Source organism: Narcine bancroftii, chromosome 6, assembly GCF_036971445.1.
Source record: "Narcine bancroftii isolate sNarBan1 chromosome 6, sNarBan1.hap1, whole genome shotgun sequence".
In the NCBI taxonomy this organism is placed as follows: domain Eukaryota; kingdom Metazoa; phylum Chordata; class Chondrichthyes; order Torpediniformes; family Narcinidae; genus Narcine; species Narcine bancroftii.
The window spans coordinates 231,327,021-231,349,781 of NC_091474.1; the positions used below are offsets into that span (position 1 = coordinate 231,327,021).

A 22,761-nucleotide genomic window follows, 5' to 3' on the forward strand; every position below is an offset into this window, starting at 1 on the left:
CAGCCTGTTCCAAGCACCCACCACTTACTGTGCAAAATATTCCACCCCCCTTCCCCCACCGTACCTCCCTTAAACTTTCTCCCCCTCATCTTAAAAACATGTCCTCCAATGTGTAATGATTTTACCCCGGGTTTTCGACTCTTGACTCTTCCCCCTGACAATTGAATCAGAATTTATTACATGAGCGTGCCATGAAATTTTTTGTTTTGCGGCAGCGTCACGGGGGCAAATATTGCCTTAAGTTACATTTAAAAATAAATAAATTAGTGCAAAAAGAAGGTAGTGCCTGTGGTTCATTGGCTGTTCTGAAATCTGACAGCGGAGGGGAAGCAGTTGTTTTTGTACCGCTGGATGTTCGTCATCAAGTGCCTGTACCTCTTTCCTGATGGTAGCAGAGTGAGGAGGGCATGGCCTGCGGCGGTGTGGGTCCTGGAGAATAGAGGCTGTTTTCTTAAGTCATCTTGTAAATGTCCTCGATGGAGTTTGGACTAATGCCTGTGATGGTGCTGGCCAAGTTCACAACACTCTGTTGTCTTTTCCTGTCCCGAGCATTGGCACCTCCACACCAAACAATGAAGCAACCAGTCAAAATGTTCTCCACAGTACACAGTACAGAAATTTGTATGAGTCTTTGGTGATGTACCAAATCCCCTCAAGCTTGTGATTCATTCTGGTTTTTCAGTAAGATACCCAGCAAAATCATTAGCTGAATTGAAAGTAGCTGTGGTGCAAGTCTCACCATTCAGAAATGTGATCAAGCTCCAGGTTAAATTCTAACTCATTGTTAAAGGTAGGCTCAATTTTAATATTTAAGAAGAATTTGGGCAGGTACATGGATGGGAGAGGTATGGAGGGCTATGGACAGGGTGTACGTCAGTGGGACTAGGCAAAAAAAAATAGTTCGGCACTAGATGGGCCGAAGGTGGCCTGCGTCTGTGCTGTAGAGTTCCATGGTTCCTCATGAAGTATAGCCGCTGGTGAACTTCGACATGCGGGCCCCAGGACAGGTCTTTAGAGATCTTGACACCCAGGAATTTAAGGTTCTTGACCCTTTCTACTACTGACCTCTCAATGAAGATTGGTTTGTCCTTCTCCTGATTTCCCCCTCTTGAAGTCCACAATCAGCTCCAACATTGAATCCATGGTTGAATCCCAGTCCTGTACGCTTCTTCATTGCTGTCTGTGATTCTGCCGATGATACGGGCGTCATCGGCAAATTTGTAGATTGTCCTCTCCAATTTGCTTTATTCCAATATTGATATGAATTGTTTGGAGCCAGGAGAAATCTATGCATGACTTTCAGATTAGCAGTAAAATCAGTCAAGTTAGATCTAGTTTTTATGAGATGTCCCTGGGTGTGTCTCACTCCCTGGCAATTGTGAGAGGTAGCTCTATGCCATGAAAATAAGTGGGAGGTCACATTGCAATAAGGATATTTGGACTTGGAAACTGTATGTAAATAGGTTGAGTAAGTGGGCAAATAGAGTTTAATGAGGGAAAGTGTGACATTATTGCACTTTGCGAAGAAGAATCTAAGGGCAGACTATTATCTAAATGGAGACGGATTGCAGGTGAGCAAAGTTCATGGGGATCTAGGTGCTCTTGTGCACGTATTGCAAAATATTGACAGGGCAGGTGCAATAAGTGATCAGGAAATGAAATGGCAGATTGACCTTTATGGCAAGTGGGTGGAGTTTAGAATACCGTCCACACCTGGAGAACTGAGCACAGGTTGGTCCACTTATTTAAGAAAGATTGTTCTGGCATTGGATGTATTTCAAAAGTGACAAGTAAGCTAATTTCTGGAATAAGGATTCAGAATATAAGAACATAAGAAATAGGAGCAGGAGTCGGCCGTCTGGCCCATTGAGACCTCTCTGTCATTCAATGTGATCGTGGCTGATCTGATCATTGACTCAACTCCACGTACCTGCCTTTTCCCCAGATCCCTCAATTCTTTTTTTATGTAAAAATCTATCTAACTGAACCTTAACTATGTTTAATGAAGTCACCTCAACTGCCTTTCTGGGAGAGAATTCCACAGATTCACGACTCTCTGGGGAAAACAGTTTTTCCTCATCTCCATTTTAAATCTACTCCCTGAATCTTGAGGCTGTGTCCCTAGTTCTGGTCTCACCAACCAGTGAAAACAATTTTCCTGCCTCTCTCTTATCTATCCCTTTCATAATTTTATATGTTTCTATAAGATCGCCTCTCATTCTTCTGAATTCAAGTGAGTATAATCCCAGGCGATTTAGTCTCTCCTTGTAGGTCAACCCCCTCATCTCTGGGTTCAACCTGGTGAACCTCCTCTGGACTGCCTCCAGGCCAGTATATTCTTCCTCAAGTATGGAGACCAGGAAGGCCTTCGACAGAGTAGAATGGAATTACTTGTTCAAAGTATTGCAAAAATTCAGTTTACCGGAGAAGTATATTAATTGGATTAAAGCATTATATAAGGGACCGTTAGCGAAAGTGACAGTAAATGGACATGTATCAAAGCAATTTAACTTAAGCAGGTCAACGCGGCAGGGATGCCCACTATCACCATTATTGTTTGCGCTAGCTATAGAACCACTAGCAGAATTGATAAGAAGAGATAATAATATAAAAGGAATAAAAATAAAAGACAGGGAATATAAAATCAGTCTGTTTGCGGATGATGTGATAGTGTACTTAACAGAACCAGAACTATCAATAAAAGAACTATATAAGAAATTGAAGGAATATGGAGAAGTGTCGGGATACAAGATAAACGTAAATAAAAGTGAAGCAATGCCTATGAATAACGCGGATTTCTCAAAATTTAAGGAGGAATCCCCATTCAGATGGCAAACGCAGGCAATAAGATACCTAGGTGTGCAAATAAACAAAAATCTAGGCCAATTATATAAACTCAATTACAATCCACTAATGAAAAAATTACAGGACGATTTAGAGCATTGGAAAGAGCTACCACTAACACTGATAGGAAGGATAAACTGTATTAAAATGAACATTTTTCCAAGGATACTATACTTATTTCAGGCATTGCCAATACAACTGACAGAAAAATTCTTCAAAGAGTTAAAGAAAATAATAAGGAGATTTTTATGGAGAGGGGGGAAACCGAGGATAGCACTAGACAAATTAACAGAATGGTATAAACAAGGAGGCTTACAATTGCCAAACTTCAAAAATTATTATAGAGCCGCACAATTAAGGTACCTATCAGATTTTTATCAAACAAGGGAAAAACCAGACTGGACGAGACTAGAATTAGATAAAATAGGGGAAAAGATACCTGAACACATATTATATAAATGGGACGAAAAATTGGTACAACATAGAACTTCTCCAGTATTACACCATCTCCTCAATATATGGAAGAAGATTCATGTAGAAAGAAATAAAATAAATTACCAAATACCAAAACTAATATTGACGCAAAATAAGCTACTCCCTTTTACAATAGACAACCTTGCCTTTAGAAAATGGGAAAAAAAAGGGATTAAAAGAATAGAAAATTGTTTTTCAGGAAGTAGATTCTTATCCTTTGAACAAATGAGAGATAAGTACAATATAACGGGAGATACAGCGCTGGCATATTACCAACTGAGATCCTACTTGAAAGATAAATTAGGAAGCAACTTGAGTTTACCAGAGGGAAGTAACCTTGAATATGTGATTACAGATACAATGTTAATCAAAAGATTTATAAAAAATATGTATATTAAACTGCAAGAAAAGGAAAATGAGGAAACAAATGGTAAAACTAAACAAAAATGGGAACAAGATTTAAATATAAAGATAAAAAAGGAAACATGGGAGAAGTTATGCTCTGGAACGATGAGAAATACAATAAATACGAGGCTGCGTATGATACAATATAATTGGTTACACAGACTATACATTACACCGCAAAAGTTAAATAAATGGGACCCAACAGTATCTGATAGATGTTTTCGATGTAAAAAAGAAAGGGGAACAACAATTCATGCAATCTGGACATGTGAGAGAGTAGAAAAATTTTGGGATGATCTCAATCAGATATTAAATAAAATAACAGAAAACAATATACCAAAGAATCCAGAGATCTTTCTCCTAAGTAACATAAAAAATAAAGAATTTGGAATTGACTTGGAGGATGCACAAAAAAGATTTGTTAAGATAGCCCTAGCCGTAGCAAAAAAATGTATTATGTCAACCTGGAAATTGGAAGATAATTTGAAAATACAACAATGGTATATAGAAATGAATAAATGTATTCCATTAGAAAAAATAACATATAGTTTAAGAAATAATATTGAAATATTCGAACAAGTATGGGAGCCTTACATTAAATACAATAGCGAAAACCTACCGGGAACAAACATTACCTAAGTTGATGGAAGGAGAAGAAAAGAAAAGAATGGACTCAGTAGAATTTCTGGTGTATTTTTGTTGAATGACAACATTGTCTAACTGAATTAATGCAACCTAGATTGTATAACTAAAATGGATGAGAGGGGGGGGGTATGGGGGGGTGGCTTGGGAGGAGGGAGGGGGGAGGGAGAAAAAGTCACTGTAAATGTGTGGAAAAGAAAAAGTGTATATCATGGCTATTGTGATTTATGGTGTGAAAAATAAAAAATTAAAAAAAAAAAAAAAAGTATGGAGACCAGAACTGCACACAGTGCTCCAGGTGCGGCCTCACCAGGTCCTTGTACAGTTGCAGTGTGACCTCCCTGCTCTTGAATTCAATTCCTCGAGCAATGAAGACCAACGTTCCATTTGCCTTCTTAATAACCTGTTGTACCTGCAACCCAACTTTTTGCAATTCACGCACAAGCACTTCCAAGTCCTTCTGCACAACAGCACTCTTTCACCGTAAATATTAATCTGTTCTTCTATTTTTTCGTGCCAAAGTGGATGACCTCACATTTACTAACATTGTACTCCATCTGCCAGACCTTTGCCCACTCACCTAACTTAACTATATCCTTCTACAACCTCTCCACATCCTCTGTACAATTTGTTTTTCCCATCAATTTAGTATCATCCACAAACTTGGCTACACTACACTCTGTCCCCTCTTCCAAATCATGTGTAAATGGTGAACAGCTGCGGGCCCAGCACCATCCCCTGTGCCACCCCACTTACCACTATCTGACAATGAGAAAAACTCCCATTTATCCAGACTCTCTGTCTTCTGTCAGTTGACCAATCCTCAATCCATGCCAATATTCTTTACCCGATTCCATAATCTATATCTTATTGATAAGTCTCTTGTGCAGCACCTTATCAAACGCCTTCTGGAAATCCAAATATACAACATCATCCTATTCCCCTCTATCTTCCGTACCCATTTATATCCTCAAAGAAACTCCAATATAATGAGCAGCCAATTTGACAGAGAACAAAACAGCTCAGGATCAATCCCTTCACCCCAAGTGTCTGAGTTGAACATGACATAAAACCTTGGATGCTTGCGCATGGTACAGATCCCTTTGTGTGGCCTCTGTCAGTCATGGTCAACCACGGGTACTGCGCCTCTAGTAGTCACTGAGCTGGAGCGGCCTCTCTAGGGCAGAGTTGATATGCAGTGGGACCACCTCTCCATGCTAATGACAGGCCCAAAGGAATGATGAAAGTCAATACAGTTTGGTGCCAGCAGTTTCGCAGGAATTACCGTGCCAGTGCTGGGTATAGCAGTCAGCGTTCTTTGGGATTCCAACTCTGGATTTTTCCTTGGGGTTTACCCTCAAAGCCTTTCCCGTGAGCGGGTATAGCCACAAGGTAGCAGAGGTTTGAAATCGAAGTGTTCCTGCTCCGAGAGGAGTTACCATTTGTGATTAATGAGCCCCATCTGCCCGGAGCCACTGGTTTAAAGGTGCCAGTTGCCTTCTTCTTTGGGCTCTTGTTTCCTCCCATCGTTCAAAAATATACTGGTATATTTGGGTCAATTGGGTATAATTGGGTGGCATGGCCGAAAGGGCCTGATATCATACTGCATGGAATAAGATGATAAAATGTCTCCACTCATGGAAGAATCTCAAAACGAAAAGTCGGCTACAGGTTAAAATTGAGATACCCAGGATCAATTTCTTGCAGAGAGTAATAAATCTTTGGAGAGTTGGTAGATAATTTTACATACCTCAATCAAATCCCCTCTTAACTTTCTTCACTCCAAAGAATAAAGACCTAACTTTTTTAACTTTCCCTATAACTTAGACTCTGTAACTCTGGCAACATTCTCGTAAATCTCTGCACTCTTTCCAAGGGTGACCAAAACTGCACACAATACTCTAAATTTGGCCTAACTGTGCCTTGTACAATTTTAACATAGCATAACATCCCAGCTCTGATTTATTAAAGGCCAGCATATCATAAGCTTTCTTCACCACCCCATCCACATGTGACTTTACCTTCAGGGAACTATGTCCCATTATTCCTAGATCCTTCTGTTTTACTGCACACTTCAATGCCCGTCCATTCACCATATATGTCCTATTTTGACTAGCCCTACAAAAATAAATCTCCTTACACTTATCTGCATTAAACTCCATCTGCCATTTTTCAGCCCACTCTTCTAACTGGCCTAAATCCCTCTGCAAGCTTTGAAACCCTTCTTCATTATCCACAGCTCTGCCTATCTTAGTGTCATCCACATACTTACTCATCCAATTTACCACCCATTCAGATCATTAATATAGATGACAAATAGTAATGGACCCAATACTGAACCCTGAGGCACACCTCTAGTCACCACCTTCCAATCTGACAAGCAGTTATCTACCACTTGTCCAAAGAATAAAGACCTAGCTTATTTAACCTTTCCCTATAACTTAGACCCTGTAACCTGGCATCTCCACCATTGTTGAATCCATTTTACTACTTCAATGTTAATACGTAATGATTGAACCTTCTTAACTAACCTTCCCTGAGGAACCTTATCAAAGCCTTAATAAAGTTCATATATACAACATCCACTGCCTTACCCTCATCATTTTCCTGGTAACCTCCTCAAAAAATTTGAAGTTTTGTCAAATGTGATCTTCCCCTCACAAATCCATGTTGACTGTTCCTAATCAAACCTTGCCTAGCCAAATATTTTTATATTCCATCTCTAAGAGTACTTTCCATTAATTTACCCACCATTGACATCAAACTTACAGGCCTATAATTGCTAGCTTTACTTAGTACCTTTTTTAAACAATGGAACTACATGAGCTACCCTCCTATCCTCTGGCACCATTCCCATTACTAAAGACATTTTAAATATCTCCGTTAAAGCCCCTACTATTTCTACACTAACCTCCCTCAAGGTCTTAGGGAATATCTTGTCTGGACATGGAAACATCCACCTTTATTTTTCTTAGAAGCGCCAGTACTTCAATCATCATCTTTTCCATAACTTCCCGACTTATTTCCTTTACACTGATCAATATCCTTCTTCTTAGTGAATACTGAAGAAAAAAAAAGCTTCAAATCTCTCCCATCTCAGTGGATTCGCAAATCCAAATGGAGAGGGGAGATGTGGTTGTCCGACAAGGGATAAAGGACAACTCAGGAGGTGAAGGGGAGATTGGGGATAAATAAGATAGAAATAGGAGAATAAGGAAAATGTTAGATGTTGTAGGAATGTTGTCTTATAAAGAGTTGAAAATAAGAAAACAGAAATGGAAAAGGAGGAAAGGTAATGATGGAAAAACGGAAAGAGAAGATAAACAAAATATAAAAGGGCTACGCTGAACTATATGTCTTTAAATATTAATGGAATACATAACCAAATTAAAAGGAAGAAACTACCAAATTTAAATGAATAAATGTATTCCATTAGAAAAAATAACATATTGGTTAAGAAATAATATTGAAATATTCGAACAAGTATAGGAGCCTTACATTAAATACAATAGCGAAAACCTACCGGGGACAAACATTACCTAAGTTGATGGAAGGAGAAGGAAAGAAAAGAATGGACTCAGTAGAATTTCTGGTGTAATTTTGTTGAATGACAACATTGTCTGACTGGCTTAATGCAACCTAGATTGTATACCTAAAATGGATGAGAGGGGGGGGGGTGGGGGGGTGGTTTGGGAGGAAAGGGGGGGGGGGAGAAAAAGTCACTGTATATGTGTGAAAAAGAAATAGTGTATATCATGGCTAATGTGATTTATGGTGTGAAAAATAAAAAAATTAAAAAAAAAAAAAAAAAAATCTCTCCCATCTCCTTTGGCTCCACACATAGCCTTCCACTCTCATCCTCTAGGGGACCAATTTTATCCCTTACGATCCTTTTGTTCGTAATATATCTGTAGAAACTACAGAGTGTCGTGTGACAGAGTATATAGAAATGTTTTGGGGAGATAAATTGGGAAAGGTTTGTTAAAGTAGGTCACATGTAAACTCTTTAAAACAGATCTTATTTGAAATACTGGAGACTGGCTTCTTGCAGCTTTTTGCAAGAGCTTTGAAGAGTGCTCCAGAGACATCACTAATGGATTCTTGTTTACCCAAAAGCAACAGATGAAAGAGAATGCTGGCTCTGCTATTGTCTGCAGGAAACTTGTAAGAGGATCATGTGGTTTTGCAAGCAGAGAGAGTCATACAGGCTTTCTCTGAGTCCCTGTGTTGTGTGTGTGTGTGTGTGTGTGTGTGTGTGTGTGTGTGTGTGTGAGTGTGAGAGAGAGAGAGAGAGAAGCAGAAATCACTTGACAATGTCAACCAGATGAAGTTGCTCGGACTAAACAGGACAAACTGGCAAGTTTTGGAAGACAGCCTGGTCAAAGACCTTGTGGTTCATGCAAGAGGACAGGACTGGCTGTCTAATGTTTCACTTGGAATAAGGGAAACAAAAAGGAACTTTGTGGTGATCTGAAAGAAAGAGGTTATCATCTGGAGAACCTTGATGGGGCAAATTTCGTCAGCAAGACACTGAGGTGACTGATGGAAGTACCTCAGTTGTAGATATCCTGGAACAGCACATCTCTCGCTCTCTCTCTGAAAACCAACAAGAACCTTCCTGAGCGATAACCATTTACCTTTCGAACAACAAAGCCTGATGAACATTATAGATGTTAAATTCTGTGCACAGTCTAAGAATTGCCTGCAACCATTGAACTTGGTGGAATGAAAAGTGAGATTGGACTGTGAACCAAAGAACTTTTCTGAACTTACACACGCACATTACATACACACGCGCTTAGAATTAGAAGGGGGTTAAGTTAGTTTAAGTTAATAATAGATAAGTTAATGTTTGATTCTGTTTTCATGTTTAAAGATAATTAAAAACAACTTTTCCCACATCTTGGGTTTATGGGTCCTCTGAGCTCATAACAGTAGAGTTACAGTGTATTAAAAAAAAGATCCGTTAGTTCCAAGCAGCACGATATCAGTATTGTGGAACTCAATTGGGAGCAGGATGGTTGGCGAGTGGGAAGAAACTTTTTGTGCCTGTCAACTCCTGATTTCACACTCTTCAGTCTTCTCTCTGAAGGGAGGGGGAAGAAGAGAGCGTGCCTGGGGTGCGGTGAGTCTCTCAATATGTTGCCTGCCTTTCCAAACCAGAGGGAGATGTGGATGGGGTCCAAGGCGGGGAGGGAAGTCTGCGTGATGTTCACTACAATCTGCAGCCTTTTCTGATCTGCAGCAGTGTGTCGTTCTGCAGCTTCGACTGGCGCAGCCCAGTTGCGATCCAGTTGCTTATTTTACATTTCCGGAAGTGTGGGACATGTGAGAAATGCATTCAAGATTCCCTTTCCACTTTCCAACCTGAATCACATCAACATGACAGTGGACGCCCTTCAGCCCACAATGTTGTGCTGACCTAAATGTACCCCTAAAAACCCTAAATCCTCCATGTAAGATTCTAAGGAGAAGATGTTGAGATGTTTCTACTTATGGGAGAATCTCAAATGAGAAGATATAGTTGCAGGGTTAAGAGGTGGTCATTTAAAACTGAGATGCATAGGAACTTCTTGCAGAGAGCAGTGAACCTTTGGGATTCTCTACCAAAGGACTATTGAACCTGAATCACTAGAATTGGTAGATTAGTTTTTTTCAACAGCAGGGAATTGAGGGCTGTGGGGAACTGGCATAGAAAAGGACTTGAGGTTTGGTCACTTTAAATGGCGTGGGAAAACTTGTGGGCAGAGGGCCACTCCTGTCCTGATTTTCATTTCAAGTTTATTTGTCACATTATACATGGTACAGTGTGAAGGGTTCTTCTGCGAGCAGTCTTAACAGGTTAACTCTTAACATTCATACATCCATTTGAAGTAGAAGAACAAGAGCACAGTTACAGAGTGTATAAAAAAGATGTTAATTCCAAGAAGCACGGATATCAGTATGGTGGAATTCGATCAGGAGCAGGAGAGGGAGAGGAGGGTGGGGGTAGAAACTGTGCCTGTCAGCTCCTGATTTCACACTCTTCAGCCTTCTCCCTGATGGGAGGGGGAAGAAGAGAGCTTGCCTGGGTCTCTCAATATGTTGGCTACCTTTCCAAAGCAGAAGGAGATGTAGGTGGGGTCCAAGGAGGGGAGGGAAGTCTGCGTGATGTTCACTACAATCTGCAGCCTCTTCTGAGCAGTCTGTCATTCTGCAGCTTGCACTGGCACAGCCCAGATGGCATCCAGTTGCTTATTTTACAGTGTGGGACACACAACCCAACTTTCCAACCAAAATCTCTTTCATTCATGGTTCCACTGGGTTTTTACTTTAGACGTGAACAGCATAGTAACATGAACCCTGTGCTGCCCCAAATTCACCGATGGACGAACAATCCCTGTATGATGGGAGGAAACTGGAGCACCCGGAGGAAACCCACACAGACACGGAGAGAACATACAAACTTCTTGCAGACAGCAGCAGTTTCGAACCCGGGTTACTGACACTGTAACAGTGTTGTGCTAACCGCTACACTAACCATGACACCCTTTTTTGTTTGATACGAGGGAACACTTTGGTAAATTCAAAGACACAAAGTATCTGGAAAAATCCAGACCAGCCGAGAATCCAGACTTTTCAAAAACTCTCAAACATTTGGCGGGCTTTGTGTGTGTGTGTGTGTGTGTGTGTGTGTGTGTGTGTGTGTGTGTGTGTGTGTGTGTGTGTGTGTGTGTGTGTGTGTGTGCGTGTGTGCCTGCGTGCCTGCGTGCGTGCGTGCGTGCGTGCGTGTGTGTGTAAGTGCCGCGGACGCACAGTGGCATTTTTATTCTCTTTATAAGTGCTTGTTTTCATAAGTGACACAGGCTGTATTTGCTAATGAATGAACTATCAAAATTTACCTGTTCATCCATTCTTTATTCCTCCCTAAATGTGAATTTTAAAAGTACTGCCCGAGATTCCGGAAAGTCCAAAAATCTGGACTGACCCAATCCCTGAGCAGTCAGGATTTTCAGAATTCCACTGTAATTGATCCCCTATTTCAACCCCTCCCCACTCCCCTGAAATCTCTCTCAGAAATGTAAATGGTGTGCACCAGAGGGACTTTTTATGACTCCGTTTTGACCACATCCTCGACATGATAGCTGCCAGACTGTTGAAAATGGTAATTATAATCTCCAACAAGCAACAGTGCCATAGGCTATATCTCTACATCAGAGAGACTGGGAGATCATTTTGCTGAGTACCACGGCTCTGTCCCCCTCAATAGCAGGGATCTCCCAGTGGCCACCCATTTCAATTTCCTGTTACATTCCCCTTGTCGACATGTCTACCTATGGTCTCATGCTCTGCCAGACTGAGGCCACCCACAAATTGGAGGAACAACATCTCATCTTCCATCTGGGCACTCCATCCGGATGGGATTAGCATCGACATCTCTGGTTTCTGTTAAACAGGCCCCCTTTCTTCTTCCCCCTGTCTCTCCCCTTTTCCCTCTGTCCCCTTTTCCCTTTGTCTCCTTTCACAGAGCCAAAATCAATTCTCACCTTTCCTCCTGTCATATCCAATTAACACCTTTTGTCTGGACTCCTCCCCCTCCCATTCTTCCCCCTTTCTCACTCCTTCTTCTTTGGCTTGGCTTCGCGGACGAAGATTTATGGAAGGGTAATGTCCACGTCAGCTGCAGGTTCGTTTGTGGCTGACAAGTCTGATGCGGGACAGGCAGACACGGTTGCAGCGGTTGCAATGGAAAATTGGTTGATTGGGGTTGGGTGTTGGGTTTTTCCTCCTTTGTCTTTTGTCAGTGAGGTGGGCTCTGCGGTCTTCTTCAAAGGAGGTTGCTGCCCGCCGAACTGTGAGGTGCCAAGATGCGCGGTTTGAGGCGATATCAGCGATGGTCAATGTGGCAGGCACCAAGAGATTTCTTTAGGTAGTCCTTGTACCTCTTCTTTGGTGCACCTCTGTCACGGTGACCAGTGGAGAGGTCTCCATATAACACGATCTTGGGAAGGCGATGGTCCTCCATTCTGGAGACGTGACCCACCCAGCGCAGTTGGGTCTTCAGCAGCGTGGACTCGATGCTGTCATCTATCTCTTTTAAAAACATTTTTATATATGATATATTATACCCATAACACCATAAAAATTAAACTGGATGAACCATGGTTAACAAAGTAAATCAACCAAAGAAGAAGGTTCAGTGCTGGAACCCCTACTATTTACAATATCTTTGGCTTGGCTTCGCGGACGAAGATTTATGGAGGGGGTAAAAAGTCCACGTCAGCTGCAGGCTCGTTTGTGGCTGACCAGTCCGATGCGGGACAGGCAGACACGATTGCAGCGGTTGCAAGGGAAAATTGGTTGGTTGGGGTTGGGTGTTGGGTTTTTCCTCCTTTGCCTTTTGTCAGTGAGGTGGGCTCTGCGGTCTTCTTCAAAGGAGGCTGCTGCCCGCCAAACTGTGTGGCGCCAAGATGCACGGTTTGAGGCGTTATCAGCCCACTGGCGGTGGTCAATGTAGCAGGCACCAAGAGATTTCTTTAGGCAGTCCTTGTACCTCTTCTTTGGTGCACCTCTGTCTCAGTGGCCAGTGGTGAGCACTCCAGTCTTTATTTAAATGCCTTCCTGTTTTTTGCTTACACGTTGAAGAAGGGCTCAGACCCAAAATGTCAGTAATATATCTTTACCTCCGGAGGCTCAGCGGTTAGAGCACTGGTTCTTCTAAACTAGGGGTCACGAGTTTGTACCTTGCTGGAGTCTCACTTCTGTGAAGGGCGCTGGACAAAGTGATGACTCTCTCTCTTCCTTACATTAGACAAAGTTAAAGAATTTCATGTACATTACATTCTAAATGTTGTATTACGAGAAAATAATGGAACATTTATAGACGCTGTGAGACCAGCTGAGTTCCTCCAGCATTTACTGTGTGGTTTTACTACAATCACAGTGTCTGCAGTTTCAGTCCACAGCCTATTTACTCTATTAATCCAATAGAGTACTGGCATTGTCAGTGATGCCTATATCCTGTGATTAATGGAACGACTCAAAAGCACACAGTCCTGTGCTTATACATTCATCAGTCCTTGGCTAAGTGGGAGAATGGATCAGCTCGTGATGGAATGGCGAAGCGCACTCGATGGGCTGAATGGCCTGTTTCTGCTCCTATACCTTACGGCCTGGGTGGCTCTGAATTCGGAACTAACCCCTGCTTTCTGTCCAATGAACTGCTATACTAGAACAGATTTTTTTCAGCTGGTGTATTTTACCCTGTTGCACCTTTGCTCACCTGTACCATCAATGTCCAAAACTCTTCACCACCATCACCTGATTTTACATTTTCAAACCTTCCTTCTTTTTCCCAATTATCCGGTCAACCCAGGACTCCTGCTGCAGAATCACAGGACTGCTATGGCAGAGAAGAAGGCCTCTTGGCTGACTGTCTGCACAATTAAATGTTTTTCCTTGTACTCCCCATGAATATTTTTATCCAACTGAGATGTGGAAAAATGTCTCTAGCCAGAGGATCATGAGTCTGGAACTTGTTGCCACAGGCGGCTGTGGAAATGAGGTCATTGGGTGTATTTAAGGCACAGATTGATAGGCATTTGATTAGTCAGGGCATCAGAAGTTACGGGGAGAAAGCCGAGGAGTGGGTCTGGGTGGGAGGATGGATCAGCTCATGATTAGAATGGTGGAACAGACTCGATGGGCCAATGGACCCACTTCTGCTCCTAGATCTTGTGGTGACTCTTTGCCTGCCTCACCGAAGACTAAAGGAAATTTCACACAGTATTACATTTTCTGTTTTATTGCATGTCTATGAAAGAATCTTGAATGTTGTTAATGTGCCCACTTCTACAGTTTCCCCTGGCAGCTCGCTCCATGTGCGGACCACCCTCCAAAATTCCCTTCATTTATCAAGGTGTTAATGAGCAGGAAAACATTTCCATTCTTTCTCGCCCTCAAGTTTTGGAGATGAAATTAAGAGTGTTTCAGAATTTACCAGCAATGAATCTTTACCTTTGATAGAGTATGCAATATCTTGGGCATCATTACACAGAATTTGGCATTGTGTGTCGTTCCCTCACAGGTATGCTGGAGAGATATTGGATGAAGACATGTACCAAGGCAGGAACCTGGTCAATAATCGTTCGTTGCAGGCGCTGGTAGCAGGACTGAAAGCCTACAGCACCTGGGAAAACCTAGCTTGTCTGCAGGACTGTCGCGAATGCACTGGTGGCATGGTGAGTAAGTTATCCAAAATCCCCTTCCTTTCAAAGTCTGTCAGCAATCACAGTCAGCTCTTCAAACCCACTCTCAGGGGAGTACATTTCACTCAGCAGGTCAGGCAGCCTCCACAGAAAGTGAAGTCAAGTTTGAATGTTGCCATGGAAGAAGCCCACAACGTTCTATCCCGCAGATACTGCCTGACCTGCTGAGTGTTTTCTGTGTTTATTTCCGACTTACAACAGCTGCAGTTTTTCTTTTCAATTTTCAAAGTACTTTGTCCTGACAATCCAAAAATTTGAGGAAAGAAAATCCAGGATTTAATGCAGGTTGAGAAAGTGGTGCATTGTTGAGGCTGATGCCTTTCAAAGGTCTTTAAGCTGAAACCTTATTCAGCCTCCAAGGCGAATGTGAAAGGTTCTACAGTGCTAGAGAAATGTAGATCCCTCTGGTGTCCTCTGGCCTCACAAGCACATCCTGTTGCCAGGAGACATCTACCTGCAGTCACTGCTGCCAAATGGACACACTATAGACCAATGTTTGTAGATCTACCGATGTCAACTTCGAGGTTTAAGTTTCCTTTATTTTCAAGTAATAATACATAAAAATATAATATGCACGATGTACGTCAACTTTTGTCTGCAATAAAGGCAAAAAGTCACCAAGAGCATCGCCCGGAACCCCCAGTAATAAGAGAAAGAGAAGCAAAAGGGAGTCCCTTCAGAGATGCTGAGTGTCCATGGAATCGCCTCCATTGCTCCCACAGCCTCTGAATTTCCCCAGACTTTAGTTCAAAGCATCGGAAACCCGGGATCTAGATCCCAACCGTCAATACAATCAGGAGGCTTTCAGCATCCAAGGGAGCCCTTCTTGCCCTCAGTACTCTCTCAAAACGTGCCTGTCCTGCTCACCTTCTTACTGACCTGATCTGAAGCTTTGATTAAGCTTTGTGGCCTTGCGTGATGTTGCGCTAACCATGGGGTGGAGCAGAGAGGGTACCCCTCACCCCACCACCACCCCCCACTCCTGCAGGCCTTGGCACCGGTCAGGGTGTTGGGAAATTTGAATGGTTCTGATGTCACCAACATCAGTGAGTCATAGAGTTCCTCCGTACAAAGCTGGCCCTTTGGCGCATCTTGTCCATGCCAACAAATCTGCGTTCGCATGTACCTCTAAACCGGTGGTTCTCAACTTTTTCTCTCCACTCACACGCCACCTTAAATAATTCTGGGCTAACCACAGAGCACCTATGGTACTCCTTGGTTAGGGATTATTTGAGATGATATGTGAGTGGAAAGTGAAAGGTTGAGAGCCACTGCTTTAACCTTTCTATCCATTCAGAAACATTCATAAATCTTGAAAGATCAAATAAAAACAAAAATTTAAAACATACAAAAACCTAAAAATAACCTAAAACACATGAAAATTTAAAAAGGTAAAGACTGGAGCTCAATTAATTTAAAGAAATACATAAATAACTCTAATTATCCTTCTTCCGGACTCAAGATACAACAGGCAGATTTCCTAATGTCGCTGTGGGAAAGTCTTCAGGATCATGCTCTGCCATTGGAACTGCATAACCTGCTTGCTGAGTTCAGCCAGTAGGTTTGGGATTTGTCAGCCTGTCGTTTCTCATAGCTGCTCACAGAGAGGTGCAAAACTGCCAGCATTTCTCAGCATTGTAAAGGGTAATTAGAAGGATCCCCTACAAGGACATTAGAGGTGCTCCTCGACCTACGAAGGGGTTGCGTTCTGATAAATCTATTGTAAGTGGAAAAATCATGTCAAAAAAGAACACCGCCCCTACCAAACGTCACAACCTAGCCTAGCCTACCTTAAACGTGCTCAGCACTTACTGTAGCATAAAACAAAGCCTATTTTGTAATTAAATGGTGAATACCTTTTATTCCACACTGAACAAAACAATTTTTAATCATAAAATGTAGCCATAACGACCATTGTAACTTTGAAAAAGCGTAAATCGAATCATCAGGAAATAGAAGAAAGAGGTGGTTATTGACTCATAGTAAAGGCATGAAAGTTTGGAGTATACTCAGTAAAGTTCCTTCCCTAACTTCAACAACCAACCTTCACCCATGGTTCTGCTGCCTGTGTATAGAGGATTTTATATCGAGTGGTGCATTCCAGATGATGTCATGAATGACATTACTCTTAACATTGCCTTCTCTACGTCAGAGACTGGATGCAGACTGGGGGATTGTTTAATTGAGTGCCTTCACTCTGTCCTCTGCAATAACAGGGACTTCCCAATGGTCAACTATTTTAATTCTACACCCTATTTCTACAGCGACACACCTGTCCATGACATTGAGCTCTGCCAAAATGAGGGTAGCCGCAAATTAGAGGAATAACACCTAATATTCTATCTGGGCGCTGTCCAACCAGACACCATTAACAACCACTTCTCTGCTTTCCATTAAACCCTTCCCCTGAGTCTCTCTCTTTCCCTATTCCTCGGTCTCCTTTCCTCCAGATCCCCATCTCCTTCTCTTCTCTCTCCATTCAGAGATTTACCCCCTCCCCCTATCATTTATCTGATTTTTTTCTCTTCCACCCTCCTACCCATATCCACCTCTGACTTCTTACCTGTTAGCCTGTACTCCTCTCCCTCACCCTTCTTTCCTCCTCTCCTCTCCTCTCCTCCATCCATATTTTTATTCAGGTTCCTGTCTTCTTTTTGCTCATATCTTGACTAAGGGCTCAGGCCTTAGTTGGTTACCCTTGTGACAGATTATGTGGTGTTTGTATTCTATATAGATATGTTTCTGGGAGATAAATTGGGGCAGGTTTTGTAGGTCACATACAATCACTTTAAAACAGATCGTATTTAAAATACTGGAGCTCTGCTAATGCTAGACAGACAGGCTGCAAGACCCTTTGCAAAAGCTTTGGAGAGTGCCTAAGAGACTTCACTAATGGATTGTTGTTTAAAGAAAGGCAACAGATGAAAGAACTTGTTGGAGCTGCAGATTGTCTGGAGCCTCATGTGGTTTTGCAAGCAGAGAGAGAAAAATAGGCTTTCTCTCTGAGACGGGGGTGGGGGGGGGGGGGGGATCCAGTTCTGCAGTTTTACAGTCAGCAGCAGCTGGGACTGGAACAGGACAAGCTGGAAAGCTGGTGGAAACCCCCATTTGGAAGATGGCTGTGAGTGCTTAGTTCAGCTTGGTCAAAGCCCTTGTGGTTCATGCAAGAGGAGAGGTCTTGCTGTCTAATGTTTGACTTGAAATAAGAGAAAGAAAAAAGGAATTCTGCTGTGACCTGAAAGAGGTTATCATCTGGAGAACCCTGAGGGGGCAAGTTTCTTCGGCAAGACACTGAAGTGGATGATGGAAGTAAAAGGAACAACAAATCTCTCTCTGAACACCGACAAGAACCTTCCTGAGCAGTGAACATTTACCTTTCAAGCACCAAAGCTTGGTGAATTTCATAAATATTAAATTCTGTGCACAGCATAAGAATTGCCTGCAACCAGCGAACTTGTGGAATGAGAAGTGAGATTGGACTGTGAACCAAATAACGATTCTGAACTTACACACACACACACACACACACACACACACACACACACACACACACACACACACACACACACACACACACACACACACACACACATCCGCTTAGAGTTAGAAGAGGGTTAACTTAGGTTAGTTAAGTCAATAGTGGTAAGTTAAAGTGTGATTCTGTTTTCATGTTTAAAAATAATTAAGAACGACTTTTGTTTAAGTAACCATTTGTCTTGGTGAATATCTGTTGATGCTGGGTTTTGGGGTCCTCTGGGCTCGTAACACCCTTTATTTCCTACAGATGCTGTGTGACCTGCTGAGTTTCTCCAGCACTTTTGTAAACCTTGCTACAGTCACATTGTCCGCAGTCTTTGCTGTTTATATGGCATTGGGATTTGGAATGTGACAGGAAGATCAAAAGGACAAGTAGTATTGTGATTGGGAGAGAGAATAAAGAGTATGGGGTCTGAAGAGCCAGGGCAGCAAGGGTTGACGTCACAAAATTCTGAGGAGCCTGGATAGGGAAGGTTCTAAAAACAACCACTAGTTCTATAATCCTGGTGACAGCTTCTGCGACCGGCAGCTTTGGACTGATGTGGCAGGAAGGCGAATTGGAAATGTGAAATAATGTTTGGTTAGACTACCTTATCAAACAACAGAACAGCACAAAGCATTTGTAAACAAAGATGGACATCAAGTTGCTGTGGATCTGCTGAGTTTCTTCAGCACTTTTGTGTACTTACTACAATCACAGCATCTGTGGCCTTTCTTGTTTCACTGACATCAGGCTGAATGGATAAGATAACTGGAAGTTTGAGTGGAGCGATTCAGCAAGGGGCACAAGAAAACAGAACAGCGGAGGAGTCACGTGATGGAGTAGTGGCCGGTAGGAGAAAACCAGCCCTCTCCAGAAAAGAAGAAATACAGTGAAGAAAACACAAAGCTCAAGAAACACAAAACACAACAAATAAAAGATAAAGATGTGGAGAAAAGAAAGAAAATGACACCTAAGATGGAAAAAACAAAAACAATGGGGAAAAAAAAGGAAAGACGCCGGAAGAGAAAGGAGAAGGCCTTACCTGCATGAAGAGGCAGGGACCCGCCGTGGACAGAGGAGCCCGCTCCTCGAGGTTAGTGGAGGCCCCGCGGGGTTGCGACCTCCCAACCGCGGGTCTGCAAAAATGGCTCATTGAGCCAAACAGAAATGCGCAAATGCACATGCATGAGGAAACGCATATGCGCAATGCGCTCAACAAGGAAAAGGAAAACACTGACGGGAGGGTTCCCAACTTACACAGCGCGACCAGCTGAGAGATGCCCGATAGCATGGCTCTCAGCTGGAAGAAGAGGAAAGCAACGGGAAAGGGAGTGATAAGAAAGTAAAACAGCAACAGGAAGCCCAACAGAAAACTCGCCCAGAATAAGAGGACCAACAACAAGAAGCCATGAAAAAAAACACCCAACAAACTGAGACGAGCAATTCATCAGGTAAGTCAGAAGAGACACAGATACAAGGAAGAGAAGAAGAAGACACAAACACAGGTACAGACACAGAAGAAGACCAAGATCTGCACAGTGGAATAGAAGGTAAAATAGATGGACAGTATATAGTTTAAGAAAAATTTCAAGAACATATGAAAGCATTAAAAGAATGGTTGCCAGTAGAATTGAGTGAAATGAAAAGAAAAATGAAAAGTACAGAATAAAAAGTGAGTAGAATAGAGCTGGTCATGACAAAATGATTAGAAAATGTGGAAGAACTAGAAACGGCTGTAGAAATGGAAGTGAATGACTTAAGAAGAAAATTGGAAGAAAGTGACAAAAAAGTTAAAGAGTCACGAGAGTTGTTACCTCAGAAGATGGATATAATGGAAAATTATAGTAGGTGAAACAACATAAAGATAGTGGGCCTAAAGGAAGATGAAGAAGGCACAGATATGAAGGAATTTATAAAAGGATGGATCCCAAAGGTCCTGGGAATGCCAGAAATACAGGAAAGAATGGAAATAGATAGGGCACACAGAACATTAGCTCCGAAACCACAGTCACAACAAAAACCAAGATCCGTTTTAGTAGATACACGATGAGAGAAAATATATTGGAGAGGGCAAGGAATAAAATTAGAGAAGACAAAAAACCATTGGAGTACGAGGGTCAAAAAATTTTTTTTTTACCCAGACATAACTTTTGAACTCCTAAGGAAGAGGAAGGAGTTTAACACAGCAAAATCGATCCTATGGAAAAAAGGCTATAAATTTATGTTAAGATATCCAGCTGTGCTTAAAATAGTTATCCCGGGGGAGCAAAACAGACTGTTCTCGGATCCGGAGAAAGCACGAGAATTTTCAGAACGCCTGTAGGACAGAAAGAGAGATGAAGAGATGTAACAAGAATGAAGAATGACGACAAACTACATATAAAGATGTAAAAATAATGTACAAGTAAGAACTAAAGGAGAGAAAGAAAAGGGAAGGAAGGGAGAGGGGGAGAAAAAAAGGAGGGGGAGAAAAAGAGAAGAAAAGAGGGGGAGCTTTGTTTTAATGTGAAGATAAAAGTTTTCTGGAGGGGGTTGGATGGGAGAGAATAACAGTCACTGTGAAATCAGTTGACACTTGCGAACGGGTTCGCAATCTGAATGGAGAGGGGAGTTGTGGTTGCCCGGCAAGGGACAAGGGGCGACTCAGAGAGGGGGGGACACTTGGGGTTAAGGGAATTTTAGATGTGGGAGTGGTTGAAGTATTTTATGTTTTAGAAGTATTGTCATACATTGAGTTCAAAAAAGGAAAACAGAGATGAAAATGGGGAAAAGGGGAAAAGTGGTGGTGAGGAAGCGGAAATGAGGTGTAAACAGTGTATGAGATGGCCCTGATGAACTATATGACTATAAATATTAATGGAATGCATAACCAAATCAAAAGGAAGAGGCTATTAAATTTACTGAAAAAAGAAAAAATAGATATAGCGTTCGTGCAGGAAACGCATCTAACTGAAGTGGAACATAATAAATTAAAGAGAGACTGGGTATGGCACATAATGGCAACATCATATAATTCAAAAGCCAGAGGTGTAGCCATATTAATCAATAAAAATGTACCAATCAAAATAAAGGAGGAAATAATAGATCCAGCAGGGAGATATGTAATGATAGAATGTCAGATATATTCAGAATTCTGGAATTTGGTCAATATATAGGCACCTAATGAAGAGGATCAAAAGTTTATGAAAGATATTTTTTTGAAGATTGTAGATACGCAGGGGAATATATTGATAGGAGGGGACTTTAACCTTAATTTGGACCCAAAGGTGGATAAAACTGGACAAAAGACTAGCAAAACGAACAAAGTAGCCAAATTTATGGTTATATCAATGCAGGAAATGCAACTTTTGGATATATGGAGGAGGCAACACCCAAAGGAGAAGGAATACTTATATTATTCGAGTAGACATAAAACATACTCAAGGATTGACCTGTTCCTGTTGTCAGCCCATATCCAAGGGAGAGTTAGGAAAATGGAATATAAAGCTAGATTGTTATCTGATCATTCACCCCTGTTATTAGCAATAGAACTGGAGATCATCCCACCAAGAATATGTAGATGGAAATTAAACTCCATGCTACTTAAAAGACAGAGAATTTATTGAACGCCAAATTAATATGTACTTTGAAATAAATACGGAATCAGTGAAAGGCAAATTTATATTATGGGATGCAATGAAAGCCTTCATTAGAGGGCAGATAATAAGTTATGTAACTAAAATGAAAAGGACTACAATCGGGAAATAGAACAGTTAGAAAGGGAGATAGTAGGTACAGAAAAAGAACTAGCAACAAGGGAAGATACAACAACAAGAAGAGAATTGGCGGACAAAAAAATAAAATACGAAACATTACAAATGTATAAGGTGGAGAAGAACATAATGAAAATAAAGCAAAAGTATTACGAGCTTGGAGAAAAAATGCACAAAATACTACCCTGGCAACTTAAAACAGAACAAGCTAAAAGAACTGTATTGGCATCAAGAAAAAGGACAAACAAATTACATATAACCCAACAGAGATCAATGAAAACTTTAAGGAATTCTATGAACAATTATACCGAACTGAGAACGAAGGGAAAGAAGACAAAATAGATGAGTTTTTAGCTAAAATTGAACTAACGAAATTGCAAGAAGAGGAACAAAACAAATTGATAAAACCATTTGAAGTAGAGGAAATACAGGATATATTAAAAAAGCTACCGAACAATAAAATGCCTGGAGAGGATGGATTCCCAATAGAATTCTATAAAACATTAAAAGAGTTATTAATTCCTCCTCTCCTGGAAGTAATAAACCAGACTGAAGAAACACAAAACTTGCCAGATTCATGTAGAGCAGCAATAATTACAGTAATACCAAAGATCCACTAACACCAGCATCGTATAGACCAATATCTCTACTTAACTCAGATTACAGCAAAACTATTAGCAAACAGATTGGCCGACTGTGTACCAAAAATAGTAAAAATAGATCAAACTGGATTCATTAAGAAAAGACCAACAACAGACAATGTCTGTAAGTTCATTAACTTAATTCATGCAGAACAAGGAAATAAGATGCCAACAGTGGCTGTTGCTTTAGATGCAGAGAAAGCCTTTGACAGGGTAGAATGGAATTATTTATTCAA

The 22,761-nt window shown here is 41.5% G+C and overlaps 1 protein-coding gene across 11 annotated transcripts in view; it reads left to right on the plus strand.

Moving 5' to 3' along the window:
- acoxl (acyl-CoA oxidase-like) overlaps positions 1-22,761 on the plus strand; it is a 434,711-nt gene that overhangs the window by 201,154 nt on the left and 210,796 nt on the right. For all 11 annotated transcript variants that reach the window (XM_069887663.1, XM_069887664.1, XM_069887661.1 and 8 more), the window contains one exon: positions 14,432-14,585. In XM_069887663.1, the coding sequence (XP_069743764.1) occupies positions 14,432-14,585 (154 nt within the window). The remainder of the gene's footprint in view (positions 1-14,431; positions 14,586-22,761) is intronic.